This window comes from Colletotrichum fructicola (genome assembly GCF_000319635.2).
Source record: "Colletotrichum fructicola Nara gc5 chromosome Unknown KSG_Nara_v1_contig08, whole genome shotgun sequence".
Classification (NCBI taxonomy): Eukaryota; Fungi; Ascomycota; class Sordariomycetes; order Glomerellales; family Glomerellaceae; genus Colletotrichum; species Colletotrichum fructicola.
Genome location: NW_027094058.1, coordinates 1,180,267 through 1,199,771, shown reverse-complemented (window position 1 = coordinate 1,199,771; position 19,505 = coordinate 1,180,267). Strand labels below are relative to the sequence as shown.

The 19,505-nt window shown below is 55.0% G+C and overlaps 2 protein-coding genes across 2 annotated transcripts; one reads left to right on the top strand and one right to left on the bottom strand.

Annotated features, from left to right (window-relative positions):
• Positions 1–1,733: 1,733 nt before the first annotated feature.
• On the top strand, positions 1,734–2,225 carry CGGC5_v013384 (uncharacterized protein; the record flags this gene model as incomplete). Its single annotated transcript, XM_066152921.1, has 3 exons — positions 1,734–1,913; positions 2,107–2,119; positions 2,176–2,225. 3 exons carry the CDS (start codon positions 1,734–1,736, stop codon positions 2,223–2,225), a joined length of 243 nt encoding a protein of 80 aa, XP_066007828.1.
• Positions 2,226–10,490: 8,265 nt separating this feature from the next.
• On the bottom strand, positions 10,491–12,065 carry ran1 (Negative regulator of sexual conjugation and meiosis; the record flags this gene model as incomplete). Its single annotated transcript, XM_032036109.1, has 2 exons — positions 10,491–11,308; positions 11,387–12,065. 2 exons carry the CDS (start codon positions 12,063–12,065, stop codon positions 10,491–10,493), a joined length of 1,497 nt encoding a protein of 498 aa, XP_031884885.1.
• Positions 12,066–19,505: the final 7,440 nt, after the last annotated feature.

Below are 19,505 nucleotides of genomic sequence, written 5' to 3'. Positions count from 1 at the left end.
GCAAACGGATGAAGCGGGAAAGCCACGAGACAACCAACACAACGAACATACTTCTCTTGGCGGTTCTCTATTTCGCGCCTTTCGGCTTTAGTGAGAACCCGGAAGCTCTCATGAACTGCAAAACGCCGAGTCATTCTATCAAACAAATCCCATCACGATCATCATCACGATCCTTTCCCCACACAAACTTTCAGCCCAACCCGTCCATGGCTCTTACCTTTCCCTCCCATCCCTCTCCAAAACTTCTGCCCCCGGCCGGCGTTCATGGGACCATTTCGACTGCATCGTGGCCTGTTCCCCGCCGCCGCTAGTATAACAATCACGCAACACTTCAACCACAAGCTCAGCCCATGGAACATCGTGAACACCCCATCCCAGAAACGTGGCGAACCCAAACCAAACTGACCAGTGCACAACCACGCAACAAAGGACAACATCGAACTTACACTTTGCCTACGCTTGCCCACTCGAAGCCAAACTCGTTTCTGCGAGGAAGGGAGAAAACGCAACGTCGGCGCCATCCGCGACGAACGCGTGCTCTCTCCAATCTTGCTTGCACCCATCTACAAACCATCCATCTCATCACATCCCGTCCACATCCTGTTTAGAGTTTGGATACCTTCACTCCTTCGGATACGATCACGCCGAGGCGGCGTGAGCGTAGAACAGTGCACCCGAAAGGGACGAGACGAGTAATTGTGGCCCAAACTCTGCCATCGCGCAGGTGCTAACAAAACTCTTTGCAACCAGGTGCGTGGCTAGTTAGACCGAATACAGGTAGGCAGGATAGGGGACCTTGTCACAGTTTCCGCTGGGCCATGATGGTTCCTGGAACTTAATCATGCCACAGCACATGGCGAACTGTCCGGTGGCAGATGACGAGCTGTCGTTTTCATCTCGCACAAGCTGGAACTTGACGCCGCGTGTGGTTTAGGGACAGATGTTCACTCCTTAACGTCAACGGTCTGGTCCCCGTTAATATGAGTCAATAATGCTCTCAGACGGGTTGAGCGTCTTGCGGTTCAACCTCTGGCGTCATTGGTAAGGAGATTGTCTTGTCCGTGCAAAAACGCGGTGTACTGACCGAAAAGGGGGGCCCTGTTCACCACCCTTCACAACTTTTAACCTCTCGCGACATATGGACATGGGGGCATAGGGGTCCTCAGCCACGATCCAAGCGGACGGGATTCCCTTCGTCATACGTTGAGCGCCGTTCATCAAGCCACGTCAATCAAGGTCTATCCAGGACCGTATGATGGCAAAAATGCACAGCTCATCCAGCGGCCCCAGACACATGCTCCGGCTAACTGTCGCATCATGATGAGATGGTGTGCCAAAACATTGTCCGCCTCACAATGGACCAGACGGCACATCATTTTTACAAAGCGAGCCCGTCGATCATAAGCAATAAGTTCCCTACCCTTATGTCGTTTGAAGAGCCCTCAATGTCACCCATCAATACCTATACTTCGCAAGCATCCAATCCATCAGGCTCCATCCCCGTGTCTGATGTGTCCCGTGCTTATGTCTGGCCTCTCGCCGCCGCTCCCGCGAAACCCTTGATAACTTATGACGCCTATCAAAGCACATTCAAATCTCTTGGCGACCGACGCCATTGACACAGAGCCGCCGCCACGAGCAGACACTGGTGCGGCCACGTCTCGTAATAGGCCAGGGTCCAGACCCAGCACTGCAAACGGAGCAGCACGAACCACGGACCGTGATGTCGGGTTATGTGGACCGTAGGCATCAAGCCACTCACATCGAGATTACCAAAACATATTGAAAGCGAAGGCAAGCCAAAGTTGGCCTTTCCAGCGCGTGGAGGGAGGCTCCACTTCTCCGGCGGCACGCGGCGTTCACGGGAGAGGAAGGAGGACGAGCTTGACGCCGTCCCATCACAGCCCTCCGGGGTACCAGTTCCGCGCATCCTACTACTCATCAGCCGGCGCGGAAGGAACATTCACAAGAGGCTCGAACGCATGGATCACTTGACGCCCGCCTAACAACCACTCCCGCTCTCGGTCCCTTTTCTCAACACACGAATGGTCTCTTCCTAAAGAAGAGGAGGTAGCCTACCCCCCGCCACGCCCAGCGCCAAGGTAGCCCACGAGCCACGGTACGCGTAGATTTGGATAGCATAATGGCGGCTTGGAAACAGGCTAATATAGTCAGAGGCGTACAGAAACAGAAAAGACGGTACCGTGCGCCGCCGCCTCGCTTAGATGCTGGACCGGTGCGCGGCTCGAGATGAGGACCCCTGAGGCCTGTCGGGGAATTTTCTCTACATCGACGGGACGTGGGAAGAAAACCAAGGCTGCGTAGCGCGGGCACGGATACGAGACTATTGAACGAACAATGGTAGCAGACCCAGCGCGGACGGGAAATATCATCCCCTTAGCGCTTGGCTATCGTGTTAGTGGTTAGTCACCTCGTTCAACCACGGGCCGCCATGATCTGTGCTGTCCGTCTTCGTCGAAATATGAATCTGCCGAGAAATCTCCAGACATCATGAGATTACTAACAAGCCGTGCCTTGTCGAGCTAGCCGGTTAGTCACCGTGCAGGACCTGTCGCGAAGCTTGTCTGCATATTGTCAATATGTAGATCGACGTCAAGCCACTGCTTGGACCCGATCCTTTGCTCCAGCCACGGTTGATCATGACGGAGGCTTGAGTGTTTGCGGCTTTGCTCTCACACCTTTGTGCCCCACGCCCGGCTCGTCTTCCTCCCCCCACTGCCGACATTGAGCTCTCAAGCTCGTCCCCCCTCGTACCTGATTGGTTCACACCCGGAGAAGAGCCTACGCACGGGAATGGCTTGCGTAGTAAGCGGCCGTGGGATCATTGACCTCATAGCGTCTCGAAAACATCAGACGGCGGCTGTCAGAAGGGGCGGTGCATAGGGTTGGGACCAGGGCGCACGCGCGGGCGGCGGCGGCAGGTCCCAAGGTTTCCCTCCAGCTGCGTGGCCTTGTGAGGCAGCGGACGTCGGAAGGCGACCCCCTTTGAAGGATTTGTTGACTTGGCTTGCGGTCGGTCATTGTTCATGCGCTTTGGTGTTGAGCTACCTCTTTGATGATGTTGATAGACATGGATCAGATATGTCGGAGCAAACCCTGCGGCAAGGGTTGTTTGACAGAGTTCTGACAGCTCCAAAGTCAAGTGGCGATAGACGAGCTCGATTGCGCCATCGTCAAGCGCGCAATGATAGGACGACATCTTTTCGCGGTGTTTTGCCTGAGAGGGCAACTGTTGTTGGTTTAGCGGGGGGTACGGATACGTTGCAGTATGCCCTCGGCAATCTCCAACCGTTCAGCCTGCGCGCATGTCCGGGAAGATCGAAGATCTCCTGGCTTCTTTTGCGAGACATAGCTAACCTTGGGGCGGGCAAAGGGAGAACTACGTGGTCGATCCCACTTGATAACGAAGCACTCTCGGATAACCTGGCGTGTTGATCTCCCTCCGCGCCCGTTCTCAGTAGCCAAGACATGATGAAGACGTTGGCCTTCATCGAGTTGGGAAATACATTCGTTAGTGCTTTTGATGAAAGCTGAGCTGGTGTTTGGTCCCAGATTTCCCACCTCAGAACATGGTGTTGTGTCTCGAAGATGAATCGCGATGGACGACGGAATGGGCCAAAGTGCAGCGTTTTCAGGAGCACACGCACCGGCTAAGTCTAAGACATCGCGTGGTCTCTCTTCCCACCACGCGAAGATCACTACCCAAACCAGGGGCACGTCATCCCAGTTACTTGGGCAAGCTCCTTCGCGCGGGATGGAAGCGCCGGGTGCAGAATCCGGAAGGGATGCCTTCTTCGCGGGTGTCTTGACGGAGGTTGGCTGGCGGAGGGGTCGTGAGGGGCCAAGAAAGCTCCCCCAAACTCTCTAGATCGGGGTGGCAACGTGTAATCGAAGCTTTCGCGATGAGGAGGCCTTTTGCGAAAGCTAGGATGGCAGAGGCACTAGTCCGTATGCCACATCTGAAGTCTCATTGGCCGGTGCTATCAAGGAGCTAAGATTGATGAACAGCGTGGTGACAATGCACTGAGAGTCGAGATGGGAAAGGTGAGAGAGTTTGCATTGTTCGCAAGAGAGTCAATTGGATGAGGAGCTATGATCCCAGATCTCCACCACCTCTTTTTTTCCGGTATCGCCACCAGCGTAGGTCATTGCCAAGCCGATCGTTTGTCGGTAGCTACGGCATTACAGGTTTGCTGGCGCTTCGTATTCAGGCTCCGTCATGCCTCCGTGTGAAGAGTAAGTCTCCGGCCCCAGAACGCCGGCCCCGTCCGTGCTGAAGCGGGGAGCATCCACACACACTCGACATCTTCTCCGAGCCCCCGGAGCTATTGGAAAATCGTTCGCCACCGGATATAGCTGAGCGGAGCTCTTAGCTGTGTCTGATGTGTTTGATGTCTCTTCTCGGCGTCAGACAGACCTGAGTGATACATTGGCGATGCTCCACTGCCATCGCGATCGCTGAACAATCCCATTCATGATGGACCACGAGCTACCTTAGTCACTGGAATGAATGGGGGAGACAGAGACACTCGGACTCCCGGCCAGCTCTTGGAACGCAACATTCAGGTGACACAGAGACAACAACCACCGACAGAAACCCGATCTTGGACATCGACAACCGGCCTTGCGACGACATGTCAACAGTCATCAACGACTGAATCCCCCATCCAATGCTATAGGCTATTGAAGATCACCCGAGGAATGGAAGCATTGTCCCAGGAGAGGCCATGTACCACCGCCGCACGGCAGACGTTGCGATCGAGGTTGGAGAACGTGCCATGAAGGGGGGCGTGTAGCGATCTCGTCACACCATGAGCAGTCTCCTCAACCCACGAGACACCGTCGACGTAGCTGGTTCAATGTCGCCCAAACCGTCGTCACTCACGTAACTGCTGTCGCGCGTCGTGCCGTCCGTTCCAAGACTTGACGAGTCAAGTCCGGGGCGGGGAAGGATTCAACCTCGTCATTGTCGTCGTCGTTCTCGTGAAACCCCATGTCCATCCCCAGCCCGAACGCGAACTCCAAGCTCCGAAATATCGAACCACGCCAGCGAGCCACGTTCAAACTGCCGCGTTCCCTACCTGACATGTCTCTCCATTCCCCAAACGTCTGCCCAAAAAAGAAGCAATGGAGAGTTGTCGCCTGAGATCGATCGCACCACGCATCGCATTGCAACGGCGCCACTCGGCAGCACTCCACAATCACCACACCACCCCTCTGCTGCAAAGGCCGGGCCTCGAACTCTCCCTTACAGCAGCAGATCCTCAACAGCTCCATCTCGATCTTGTCATGTTCGCAGGCGAGTGGTGCTGCCTTCCAAGAGCCACCCCGTATCTCCAAAGAAATTCTGCATCGTCGCCCAAATACCCACCATCATGCGCCGTCCTCGAAAGCGGTCTAGCTGTCCCCTCGCACTGGTCTCGTCCGAAGAGAACAAGAATGTGACAAGCGGAGCCGGCCCAGCCCAAAGGATCGCGGGAACGCATCCGCGAGCCAGCAACTACCGACGACAGGTTTCTATTGTTCCACAGCCCACTTCAACCACAAGCGCATATGCATCGTAGACCGGACCAGAATCCAAAGAATCTCCATCTTTTTTTGTTATGCGTAGTCTGTCGGTATGCTGCTAGTGGTCCCCCCGGCTCTTGAGTTGTCAAAGCTGGAGCTTGGGTTTCTGTATGTACCTTACCTATCTGCAAGACCAGTTGGACAAGGTGACAACCGAACAAACGCCCCAGCATGATGCACCTGTTCGAAAACGGCTCGCCCCAGTGACATTTACCCAATCACGTCCAACAAGAGCACTTCAAGCCACGCCTTTACTAGCCATCGCCCAAGGACCGTCGAGTCGGTCTAGGCCGGGCCACACTCTTCACCGCCCGTCTTGTCATATTTCTGCTTGCAGCCGAAGGGCATCCATATCGAATATCACGGTACCACAGCGGGCAGCAGGGAACCAGGTACTCTATCCAAACAATGTGCGCGCCACCCACTCAGCCAAAGGGAAAATATTGTCCGATAATTCTGCAAACGCGCTCTCGCATTGAATCTGGTATGCGGCGCAGGGCAGCGGCGGCGCCCACAACGGCCGCAACGCAGCAAGGCAAGGCAAGGAACTGCAGCCCACCCATCGAAAAATTGAATGATCGACACATAGTGTTTGTGTGTGCAGCGTGTGATGCGGTGGGCTTGCAAACCGTGAACGTTGTTGCTTGATTGAACCCCCGGCCCCATGCCCCAAAACGCGGTCAAACTCTATCACAAGTCAAACCCAGAGCTTGGCCGGAGCTGTCAACTGGACATCAAACTTCGAGGTCGTCCGTCCGGGGAAGAGCCGGCCAGCACCAAGAACTATCCGGGGTCCGGGTTTGAACAACACAGCGACTCAATCAAGTTGCCCTTTTGCGTAGGAAACGGGGGCATTTGGCGCATCACCCAAAGTGGGATGGAGCCCATCTCTTAGGTAGAACCAGGCAAGGTCCCGTCAGAACCAAAGAAACCATCAGATAGCCTCTGCCGGTGGTAAACTCACCTTTCCCCTCCGTTGAACCCCATGATTGAAGAAGCAAAGGACAACGAGAGCACCGCGTGCCCTTTCTCTCTCTCTCCACCGCCAACTCCCGGCCCCGCCGTCGCCGCCGCCCAACTCGCAGCCATCCACACCACCAGACGGACCCTCCGTCGGGCCCTGCCTCCTCAAAGTCCGTCTCTGCCGCCGTCGACACCGCTCCAGGGCAGCAGAGGGGGCCATCATCCCAAGCCCTTCTTAGCGTGCGAGATGCCTTCTTCTCCCTCTCAGCCAATTGCCTAGCCCGACCATTCACAGCCCGGCGATCGTGGGTAAGGCCTCTCGGGCGAAACCCCTCATCTGCCGTTCTTCGTCTTCCTCCCTTCCAACGACCGTCGTCATAATCACCACACATCCGCGTGGCAGACATGTTTAGTCTAGCTATTTCAGGACACATCTTGTCTTGTCTAAGAGGTCACTCCCCGCTCATTCATCCATCCAGCCTTTTAGAGGACAACACCATTGTCTGGCAACCTTCAGCCTCTGGAAAGTCCCATGTCCGCGGCCCGCGGCCAATAGTTGTAGTCGTGCTTCCCGTCCCAGTTCTGTCTGCCCTGCGCCGCCGCCGCGCTTCTTCTCTAGTCCCGTCTCAGAATGCTGTACAACTGACGGAACATGTCATCCCATACACTTCTCTCATCAGCCCATACCGAAACATGCACTTACTGTTCTCCATACAACAGCAACACGCACATTTCGCAAGGCCTCCAATTTGTTCCTTCCTGCCCACCCCCAAAGAAAACATACCGCATCTTCCCAGGTCACCAGGAGAACCGGCAAAAGTGCATTGATCCAACAACTCACACGCATCCCACATGCCCATCCACACTTCGCAACCCCCATCCATCTGCGCACCTCTCACAGCTCTCCCCGAGCCAGACATACCCTGACCGAAAACGCACACTTGCATGCTCCTAATGCATCTCCGGGGGGCGCCAGGAGGACGAGCCTACGAGAGAAGTGGGTTGCAGCCTACACACATTACAGGACTAAACCACACATACACTTCAATCTGCATACTGCAAGTCTGCATAATACTGACTCTGTCATTCCCCCCCGTTATCCAACCACCGCCAGTTAACCCAAAAAATCTCGCAACCACCATTTGTCTACCTTCCCGCGAGTCTAGCTGCGGTAGTGAACTGCCAACAACCCAGAAACAACTTACCCTTCAAGGAAAATCGTAGCCCGTCACAGTGGTCAAGCCAAGGTAGGGAAAAAAACAGCACAAGGTAGACCAACCCATCACACACCGCCCCTCCATCCCACCCCAAGTTGAACACTTCGAGCCACACAGCGCCCGAGGCGTCCCTCCATCTTCCTCATTGAACCGCCGTGCCGCATGCGTAATGAGGTGACAACGGTGCTCCCTCCTAAACACGACCCGGTCGACTGCGGTACATACCATTGCAATTAAATCATAAAATAAAATAATCCGAACCTTGGTTGCTTAGGGGAGTTTCGGCGTACTATTCCCCCTTCTGTAGCACTCACTACCACCGACTGTCTCCAAACCGTCCAATGGGGTCCTCATCCCGCCATCCCGAACCTCTCTTCTTACTGTTCCCTTTTTCCCCCCTTCGACATGCCAAAAAAGTGTCAGTGCCATCCATCCTGCCCACACCGTGCCATCCATGTCGGGATCATCATTAAACATTAAATAAAATCAAAAGAAAATCAAGAAAACGATCAACCTTCCCTTACCTTTTCCCCCCTTAAACCCAAAACAGCACTTCTCCCGCCGCCCCAGGAAAACACTGCCGTGCCACTCTAAACCCAACCCAGCCCGCCTCAAAACCACCCCTTCCCTCTTCGAGCCTAACTCCCGCCATTTTTCCTTTTATTCCTTGTCCAAAGACAGCAAGGATGCGAACCCAACAACAGGGCGAACGATGACCGTTTCCCACCTCGTCCACCCATCCAATCACCGTCCTTCGATGGAACCTTCGACAGCCCTGCCTTTTTCTTTCCTTCTTGCTTCTTTTCTGCCCTTGTCTCTGGCCGCCTCTCCCAACCATCATCATCCACTATGATTAGGTAGTAGTAATAGTAGTGGCAGTGGTAGCAAAGTGGCGGTAGTGGTAGTAGTGGTTACAAGTCCCCCAGCAATCCGATCTTCAATAGGTTGCTTTTTACTATTCACAGGTCTCACCAGCACTGCGCCGCCGCCCTGCACTTACAGAAGTGAACGAGAAAAAAAAAAAAAAAAAAAAAAGTGAAGCTACCGTGACAACCCCGTCTCTGCCGTGCTTATCGTAATCACACTTCTCACTGCATGGCCATTCTGCGGTGACGACGAATGACGGCTGGCGGCCCCTCCCCCCCTTCCAGCCTCTAACCCATCCTTCCCACTCACCAACCCACTCGCTCACTCTGCTCTCAAGACTCTAGTCAAGAAACATAGTGGGTGGTCAAGTCTGCGTGCATGTGTGCACGCGTGTGCGACAGAGAAGGCGAATGCAATACCTCACTTCCCTCCCCCTAAAATCCGGTCCGATGAGGAACAAGGAAGACGCATGCGATGCACTTTATTCCGTGTGCAAGAGCACAGTCCACCTCGCAACGGGCGCGGAGAGAAATCCAGGCTGTCCATTAAAGCTGAGTGAAGGGTAGGGTAAGGCAGGGTAGGGGTGGAAAGGGTTCTTGATAGTTCCGAGTAAGAGAGAGAGACAAGGAAGGGAGGAGACGTAAAGAAAACGTGGGGGAGCAAGCAGTAGGGAACAACCCATATCGCAGAGTTGTCAGAGAATTAAAAACCCGCCCGGCAGCGAAGGATGCGAGACGTTCTGGAAGAAACCCAGCCCGACCACAGCACGTCGCAAGAAAAAAAGAGAAGCCAAAAACTCTACGACTACCAACGTTCCCCAAAGAGGCTGCCCTCATGGCCGTAAACACTCGCAAGAGGATCTAGATGCTGGCCGCCCCGAACTTTGCTGATTTTCCTCTCCATCCCTCTTTTGATATCGAGGATTGATCTCATCATTCAATGCGACCACCAAGCAGACACTTTCACTCATTGTGTTTGAAATCAGGTTATGGGAGGATGGGAAAAGCTTTTGCTATTCTTTGTATCCCTAAAAAAAAATGTGTACGCTCGAGATGCATGTTTCCACGCAGGGTGCATTCCCTTGATGGGAAATGTTCACCCACACCACCTCTCGAGGAAATGTAGTTCTTGCGCGAAATTGCTTCGTCGCGAATGTCTTTTTGGGTTCTTGGCCCAGGTATTGTCTAGGTCGTCTTTTCCTCCCAGTTGATCATCTCAGCTGCTTTGCTTGTAACCCCAATCCCCAATCCCAAGAGCAAAAATGACAAGATATGGTATCTCCAAACGATTGTTCGAAACAAGCCTCTTGACAAAACAAGAGACTCCTCCCGATGTGCCTTCCTCGCACCAAAGATATGCATTAGAATCGAAATATCCCGTCCATCTTCGCAGAAAGAACTCCAACCTCCCAGGTCTTTGTGCCCACTGCGCCTGATATGCTTTCCCAGCTTGATCCGTGATAATAAGAGAGTCGACCGTCACTCTCGTCTTTCCATATCCCAACTCCGCGCTGTAACAAAGAAAAGTAACATGATAAAACAAAATCCCATCTCCGAAATGTGTACAGTTGCCATGGGCAGAAACAGTAGAGCCAAAGTTCCGGACTTTTTTTCGCTGGGCTTTTTGTGAGGCATCCTTTCCGGGCTTTTGAAATTCCAAGTGGCATAAGGGTCCATATCTCGTAACGGAATTAAGAGTCCATGAGCCGCTTGTGCCATGGTTTAAACGTTGTCGTATTAGTGTTGACGGTTTGTTAATCCGAGGAACCCATCCGGCATGGTATGGGTGAATCCATCCCTGGATCGATGGTAACGAGCACAGGCAGGCGCCTGGCTCAACGTATGATGGGCTATCTTAGTAGCAGCCTTGGAGGTGGGCAAAGATAGGAGCCTGGTGGTGGAACGGAACATGAGGGTGGATGGCAGGAGCATGCTGAGCATACTTGACCACGTCTCCCCACCAGAACGGAACAAAAGACTTAGGCGGGCAACTGGATGCCTGCATAGGGACCTGAGGCATGGGAGCATGTGCCTGAACTTGTACTGCCACTGGCGTAGGTACAGGTCCGGTGTACTGCTGAGAAATGAACTCCTGGTTAGGGAAAAAAGCTATCCTTGGCTCCTCTGGTTCATAGGCCTGGGTGTGGCAAGTTTCCTGTTGCTGTTCCTGGAGGAACTCCTCGTCCAGATCGTCGATGGTTGAGCCGCTGGAGGTAAGCGAGCCGTCGTCGGATGAGCATTCGGAGCCCTCGTCAGAGGATGAGGCAGGGGAGAGGGCGTTATCGTATTCATCGATGATGGTGTCCTCGCAGGTAACGTATTCGGTGGTGTGCTCCGGCGAAGCAGGCGGCGTGGGGAGCATGACGGGAACGGCCGGGATCGTGAAGCTGGAGCAAGTCTGGATTCTGTTCCTCAAGTCGGGCAAAGTAATTCTGTGGTCCGGGTTGCGGGTGAAGATCCTTCCCAAGATATCGTTCAGTTCATCCGACACTGGGAGGATGCTCTTCAAGGTTTCCGGGCACCGCGTGTAAGCACGGTAAGTAGAGTCCTCGAATGAAGCTTGCTTCCATGGGTTACGTCCGCAGGTCAGGTTGACCAGGATGACTCCGAGGCTCCAGACATCATTGGGGGCGCAAAAGTAGAAAGGTCTCCGGGCAGAGTGGTCCAGGCATTCTAAGAAAAGAAAAGAAAGAGTCAGTCGATGTTGGGGGGTTTGAGAGAAAAGGAAAGTTCCTCATATGGTAAACCTACCTGGACTCATGTAGAATGTCGAGCCGCATCCATAGTCCTCAGACCGGTCAGATGAAGTCGCGAGGCCAAAGTCGGCAAGCTTGACGGTCTCTCCGTGGTCTGAAACAAGAATGTTCTCCGGCTTCAAATCCCTGTGGTAGATTCCCAAAGAGTGGCAGTGCTCAACGGCATCCAGAATCTGAAGGAAGACGCTCTTGGCTAGGCTGTCGTTCCCGACATACTGACCACACTCGGTGATGTTGTAAAACAGATCACCTTCCGGGCAATATTCCAAGATAACATAGATGCAGTCCGGGTCATCCACGATCTTGAGCATAGACACCACGTTCGGGTGGGCCGATGCCAAGTAGTGGAGACGGATTTCGCGGTTCTGGAAGGCAACCTGTCGACGATCCAAAGGAGTTCCATCCGGGTTGAACTTGCTGAGGCACTTGACGGCATATCGTACTCCGGTCTTTACATCCACGGCAGAATAGACGACGCCATATGCGCCGGTTCCAAGGATGGTCGTCAACTGCAACTTGCCCTCAAGGAATCTTCCCAGTCTCTCCTCCGGCGTTAACGGGACGTAGCGTGCTTGACAGTTAGGTGCGGTTGTGATGGGCTGAAGGTTCGCACACTTCGTATTGTCGTACACCGGCGACGCGGGAGGAGTGGGATATCCAAATACATGCTGCATGTTATGTGATGTGCGGGTCCAAGTGGGAATCCTTTTTTTCTCTGATGGTCTGGGCTGGGACTCTCGGATGAGGTCCTAACAGAGATGAATAGAGAGAAAAGGAAAAGTAGAAACGGCCTTGTCCTGTGGAATGGAATGTCCTTGGAAGTCCAAAAGGGAAAGAATCCTGGGAAATGTCCTAATGGCCTTTATGGGTTTGAGAGAAATATCCTTGGTTCGTTAAGATGTCGAAAGTGTAAGACGTCGAGTCAACGAGTCAAACACGGTGCTGTGTCGCCGAAGGTGTTGGTGAGGGTTGAGTGTCGGTGAGAGAGGTAGTCGTATTGGTCGAAAGTTGATGGGCGACTGAGAAATTACCAGTGCTCCCGAGGATCGTGAGGAGATGTAAAGAGGTCGGCGGGAAGGAGCGTGATGAAGAGTCGATGGTTCAGGTCGAGAGGTGTTCTACCAGCTGCATGATGGTGGGATACGGATGGTTGATAATGACTTCCACCACCCAGATGGAGGAACGAGGCGAAATGATGTTAGCGCTACGTCTACGTACCCTTGTCCAAATGTGTGTTGCGTGGAGCATCCACCACGGCCGGTGGCTTCAAGGGACCCCCAGTCGTCGTCGACATTAACAGAGCAGGGATAGCCATCTTGCCATGTCTTGGGCGTGGGTCCACTAATGCACCATCTATTCTTGAGTTCGACGTGAGCAGCGGGCCAGTGGGTTAGAGTTGTTGGAAGGCCTGAGGCCTGAGGGTCGAGTTGACTTTGGGGGCGTGCAGGCTGAGGGGTGTGTAGATGACAAGCCCTGGGCGAGTGACCAGCAGAGTTTCTTCGCCGGGGCGTCGACTAGGGTGGTACTAGGATCGCTGATTGGCGACTCTGCGCAATATACGAGCAGGTATTGTCTGACGCACCAGGTAAAGTGGCCCCGTCCCAAGGGGGTGAGGTGTGTGTGGGCGTGTGGTGTGAGTGTCACTCCCACTCTCGCCCGTTCGCTCTGTTGAGTCTCTCGCTTTCCCGTAGGCTCATCGACGACACCTCACCCCCAGCCGTGCTCCGTCTACCCCTGCTACGGCTACTGGCTGAGTGTGTCAGACGAAACGGATGGGTGATGGGTGTCGAAGGAAACGGGGCGTGCGTGAGTCGTAGCCTCCTAGCCACGCATGGGACGACCCTGACGGGGGGGACACGGACTGTCTTTTGCTCTATGCCCTTCCCTTCCATCCCACGGTGAGCATCGCCCAGTGCCCATGCTGGTCTCTGCTTTGCACCTGCTCTATCTCTCTTTTCTTTGGTGGTCGGTGTTAAGCACGGCGTCATAGGTGCCGTGGCAGGGCGATAGGTAAGCCCTGTGACAGAGGATGTGCAGCTTTTGCTTGCTTTTGCTCCCCCCAGAATTGCTCTTCCATCGTTGGCCGCAGGGCGAGTTTGCCCATCTGCTCCTCACGTTGTTGCCCAGGACTGAAAGCCTCACGCTAGTAAGCGACGACCTCAGAAATGATTGAATCGGGCATGGAATAACAGTCGAATGATGATCGAATGAGACATTAATCCTCCAACGCGATCCAGGAGTCGTCCGCGCAGTGGGATTATGGAGCTGATCTGCTATGGCTTGTTGCAAACACATTATCAATGCCTCCCAGCTTCTGGCATCGTGGCAGGGCGTTATTGCTGGTACCGGGAAGGGCATGTTGCTTCTGTGACTACCGCCAAACAGCGCTGTGAGCAGGCGACTTGGGATGCCTAGACAGGCAAAAGGCTGCTCACGGGCTGATTGGCTTACTGCCATAGTTTTGTAGCCTCAGTTGGAGCCTGCGTGGCGCTTGGCAAGTTGTTTGCATAAAGTCCGGGGGTCGATAAGTGTGGGCTTCGGTGGCCGGCAGCCTTTCTGTTGCAGAAGCTGCTTCGTAGGCTGGTGACGGATCAATGCTGGGCCAGTCTGGCATCAACTGGCTTGGTTCACTTGGTGCCCATCGCTTCCCGTTCGGGTCCCTTGGTGCCACTGATTGGCCTCAGGGTTTGCAACCGAACATCGTCCAGTGCACACCTGGTTGCAGGCGTCAGACCCTGTGGCTGCACCACAGTACCACTCCTCTCATCTGCAGTTTGCGCAGATCGTTCTTTCCCAGCTGATTGGTTGGGCAAGCTGAAGGCGACAAATCAAAGGCCGTTCTGCCGGATTTGAATGCTTTCGTAAAAGAGGCTGTTGTTGGAGTGGTCGGTAGTTACGTGGTGATGACTGCTGCGAAGCCACGGGCCAATGAAGCATGTTTCCGGACTTGTGCAGAAGTGCTAGTGAGGAGCAAACCAGCTCTTCTGTGGTCGAGACACCTATGAGTGGCTGTTCAAACTGGACTTATTCATAGTGATGCCGCACTAGCAACTGCCGGCCAATAAGAGTTGGCTAGCCTTGAGAGCCATGGTTGTGTTTTTGCTTTGGTTGCGCAAGTCTGGCGGCGATACCAGCCAACTATTCGTACGCTGCGCTGTGCTGGCGGTGCTGGCTGCGCTCGCTGGCGGTTGGACCGAATATGGAGCTTTCAGGCCGTGAAGGACCCTTCCCAAGAGCCGTGGGCCGCGGTGGCCGGTCATGCCGGGCCTGTCTCATCAGACTTCAGTACGAGCGCGGCAAATGATGGACGGCCGTGGGTCGTTTGCTGCAAGTTGCAGGCACCGGAGGCAGCGCTCAGTGAGAATTCAAAAGGACACAGTTGTCGTTACAATGCAGGCAGAGACACACGGAAGGCGACTGACTGGCAGTGGTTCCTTGCAGTGACTACGCAGTAGAATCCTGAGTGAATTCCCACTCTCATCAGGCTCAGCAAATTCCAGAAAAGCCCATCGGCCTTGGGGTCCATCTCCGGGAGGCCCAGCGGGGCCCCCTTCGAGGCGCTGGCTTCGGTCAGAGTGGGTCTCGAGGCGGGTTCAATGAAGATTCGGTTTCCCTCTTGGACGGGGCTTCGATGCCGGCCAGTGACGGCCGCCAACGTGGTCATGGGTCGCACATGGGCCTGGGAGATTAGGAACGACCGTTTGAACGGGCGAGCCAATGGCGACTTGTACGGCTAGAGAGTGGACTTGGATATGCCAGGCTGGAAGCTGACTGGTCACTATCACGACTGGAGGGGAGCCTCTCCAGGCCGGGATGGACGCCGCAAAGCTGCGCTGGATGCGTGTAGTGCATGCTTCTTGCAGCGAGAGACTGCACGTCTGTGTGGCTCGGAGCGGTAAACAGGCAGAAATGGGAGGGTCTGGCCAGGCGGTGATTTGCTGGCAGGGCGAGGTGGAGGTGCCTGAGGACATGATTGTGTGTCATTCTGGTGCAGCAGCGGCAGTGGTCGAGACAGTCAGTCAAACGTGTGGTGTGTGTGGTCCGTGAGGTGTTCAGCAAGCTGCCGCTGCGAGTTTCTGCGTCTGGTGCGTCTGGTGCCAGGTGCTGAGCCAGTGGTAGCCATGGTCTTGGGCGAAGGGTGAGCACTTGGTTCTCGGGCCTGCAGGCGACAGTCGACAGGCGAGCGTCCAGCAGCCTCGTAACGATGAGACTGGGGGTGAGGACGGGGCGGTGGACAGGGGTCCCCAGACGCATGTTCCCGACGAGTGAGGCTGTCGACGATGGAGCCATGATGGATCATGATGTCGGAGGACCCATATAATTGTCTGCAGAGGGCTGATCTCGCCGGGCCAATAGGCAATTTCGGGCGTCCTGTTGTAGGATAGCGGCCGTGGTTCACGATGCAGTGTAGCATCGTCGTTTCCGCGGGCGGTTTGGCGGTTTCTCGAGTGGTGACTGCTCACACTATGTGCCGTCGAAGAAGGCTTGGCTCCCTTTGGATGCCCCTTTTGCCTTGGTCAAGCCCACTCTGGTTTCTGAGGGTTGAGTCTTGATGCTCTTCCTGGCGTTGAATGTCACTGTGTGGTGGTGGTGTGGCGCGCCATGATGCCACTGTCAGGATCGAGAGGCGATGATTGGGTGACGGGGTCAAGTCGATAATCTCGGCTTGAGGGTGCTGGAGGCTTCGATGGGGTTCTCTGCTCCTGTGACGAAGGGGAGGAGACTGAGAGCGGCGTGACGAGCCAGTCCAGGCCGGGCCATGGGCACACATCGCAATGAAGGACGAGGAGACGGACGACGATCGATCTCGTAATCCTGGCGACAAGTCGGATTGCTCGGCTATGGCCATTGACACAGGGCCAGGCCAGAAAAGATGGGATACGACGATGCGAAGCGGCGAGTCTCGAGGAAATTTTCTCGGGTGTCTTGCATGTTTGACGATGCGCCGGGCGCGGGACTCGGAAGGAGTGGCGCAAAGCAAACACGAGCAAAGAACCACGGCCACGGTTCAGTTCATAGTCCAGCCGTCCAGCCAGCCCATGCCCGCCCTGACTGCATCATCGTGTGTTTTGGTGCGTTTAATGTTGAGTGTGTTTTAGTGTTTTTGGGCCAGGACACGGCAGGGCAGCAGGCAGAGGCAGAGCGTATTCCGTGTGTTTGTCTGCATGTCTGCGTCCACGAAAAGCTGGCGCTTGCAGTGTCAAAACGCAAGACAGCATGTTTCTGGGAGAGTGTCGATGTTGCTGCTGACTGTCTGGCGGAATGGATCCGTTGTCTTTGCGGCGATGCGTCAAGCGGCGGTCGATGCACATTCACAGTCACAGGCAGGCAGGCACAGGCAGCAAGTCAGTGTCAGTCAGAGGGAAGGAAGGTTGACAGAGGCCGTGCTTCTTCCTTCCTTCCTTCCCGCCCGCAAAAAGAAGCAACCAACCATTCTCGAGGTCACGAGCCAATCAACGACTGTTATACCGCACCGAAAAAGCAAGAAAGGGCAGGAGCGGTTGGCAGTTGGCAGGAGCAGGGAGGGCCGCAGTGTTTTGGCGGGCAGGAACAGGAGGCAGGAGGAGGCAGTAGACAGGAGTAGAGGCGCCAGTGCGAGGCAGGTGCAGGTGTAATGCGGTTGCAAGTGCGAGGCAAGGCAAAGGCACGGCAAGGCAAGTGCACCCACGCGCCATAAGTGGCTGTGTGGCACAGAGGCGGGTGATGGGTGGGTTCGCAACAAAAAAGAAAGTGCAGGTGCCAGGGGCGGGCTCCTGTCATCCATCCACTCACCAGCACCTGCCACCCGTCAACCGCTAATCGCCACTGCCCACCTCCAACCTTCCTCCTCTCTGTCTCGTGATCTTCCCTCTCCCTTCTTCCTCCTCTTCACCCCTCTCCACGGGCAGCAAACGAACGACACTGGAGCAGTGGCTGCCTGAGATCTGCCCATCATGCCCACGAAAATGCCTCAGGCTGGAACTCCCCCGAACAAGCGGTCTGCACTGCGAGAAGTTGGAACTGCAACTGCATCGATCACGAATTAACGGATTCACGGGTGACGCTTGCCCCATTCAGCCTAGCGCATCTGTCAGATCTCATCGTCGAGCTCGACCACTGGTCCTGGTCCAGAGCCTGGTCCTTGCTTTCGAGATGCCTGCTTCTGCTTGCTTGCTTGCTTGCTCGTTGCTTTGCTTGGTTTTCACCCTCGACATATTGGAACCGTCCCGGCCTCTGCGACGATACTTTACTCCACGCGCTTTGCTCTGCCGGTTACACCTACTTGTACGAATACCAAGTATTGGCCGATGGCCCTGGCTAATACTCCTGCATCCCGAGCCTTAATACTCTTGACCCAAGACCAAGACTCAACCGCTGCGCTAGTCCTCACACAGAACACAGAATACGGATACCTCCTCGAAATCTCGAAAGGCTCCAACCCCGTTTGCCACGGCAAGCATCTCACCCTCCCACGCGCCAACTGTGTCCGCTACTGCAGAGGAGAAACAATGACCAACCGCATTGGTCACCATCATCAGACGATTTGATGCGATGCCAGCCACTGCCGACAAACTGCAGAACTTTGTGCCCTCTGCCATACCAGCCAGTGTTATCCGCCACACCAGCAAATAACAATAGACGCAACAGGCAGAGACACTGAACCAACACGAAATCAGACTCACTGCTTGTGTTCGTACGGCGCACAGGTACACCGCGAACAAGAGCATACTGAACATGGGAAATCAAAGCACACCCATGCCCGGAAACCAAACACGCGACATCCAAGACTGTGGCTGCAACATCACCGACGGCACATAGCTGGGGCGGCGCCACTCTGGCGATGCTATTGCTCTTTTCGTTGCTCCTGCAGGACCACATTCTGACTGCGGCCATGCATTTCCATGATCGACCATCAACTGATCCATGGTCCATCTGAATTCCGACCTGCTCCAGCCGCTCGACACGCCTCCAACGAACAGCAGCGGGACCCGGCAGATTGGCAACACAAGCAAACAAGCAGCACATCTCTCTGTCTTGGTCTCTCTGCCACCAACTATCCACATACTACAAGGAGGTCCTGGGAGAAATCGTGTTGTGAAACGGCCTTCCCCAAAGAGGGCCGCTCCTTCATCTACAGCTGATCCCTCAATCTAGATGAGGCAAGATGCCGCTCCGTGTTCAAGACCCATCGCTGTCTCCGTCCTCCGTCCTCCGTCTTGCCGGCAAGTACCCAGCCAATCGTCTCTGCCCGTCTTCAGGGCGGCCAAACGCTGTCAAGCACTGGCTGCTATCTCCCCTCAGCTGAGGGAACGGGAATGATTTCATCGACGGCGATCGCTGGAGGTCGGGGTACGCTTGCTCCAAGTCGGGCGCGTCCGAACCAATGACCGCCATATTGCTTTTTCATCACCTCGCCTCGCAGTGTGCAGCGTGCCAGCACAGTTGCACCACAGACGCCCGTCGAGAATGTCTCCCTGCGTCCCCCGCAACGGCTGAATGAAGAGCTAGAAACTCGTGGCCTCATATCGAGCCATAACCGCCTCGCACTGAGCTGACTTGCTTGACTCGACCGGCATCTCAACCAGTTGAAACTCACACCGCCTGAGGATGGGGAAATAACAAGCCCATCAGGAACGAGCCCCCAATCCAGCCAGTCCGGGGCCCGGAACCTCGTCAATCTGGCTATGCGTTGGATTTCCCGCAGATGGGCGTCGTCTGCCGCCACTAATCCTCCGGGTTTAGACTCATGGTCACGTCGTCGAAGCCACAACGCTGTCCGTGCTCTGAGACATGTCAACTGGAGACCATTCTCATGTGTGATTCGCTGAAGCAGCCTTCCTTCTTGGTTGGCTGGCTGTTCGACTTTCCGCTAGCCAACGGAGACATCACCATCGCTTGGTGCCGATTGGTCATTCGAACCTTTTGACGACAACCTCACAAATACCGCCGCGATATGTGTGCGCTGTGCCCCAGCATAGCACGCCCGCTACTCTCGGGTCTGCGCTTCCGGAAGACCGGCGTTGCGGCTTCATAGAGGAATGAGACTAGTAAGAACATCATGTCGAGGAATTCTGGTTGAGAAGGCGACCCGGAACAAGATGCCTGACATTAACCCGCTTTCTACACGATGCAGG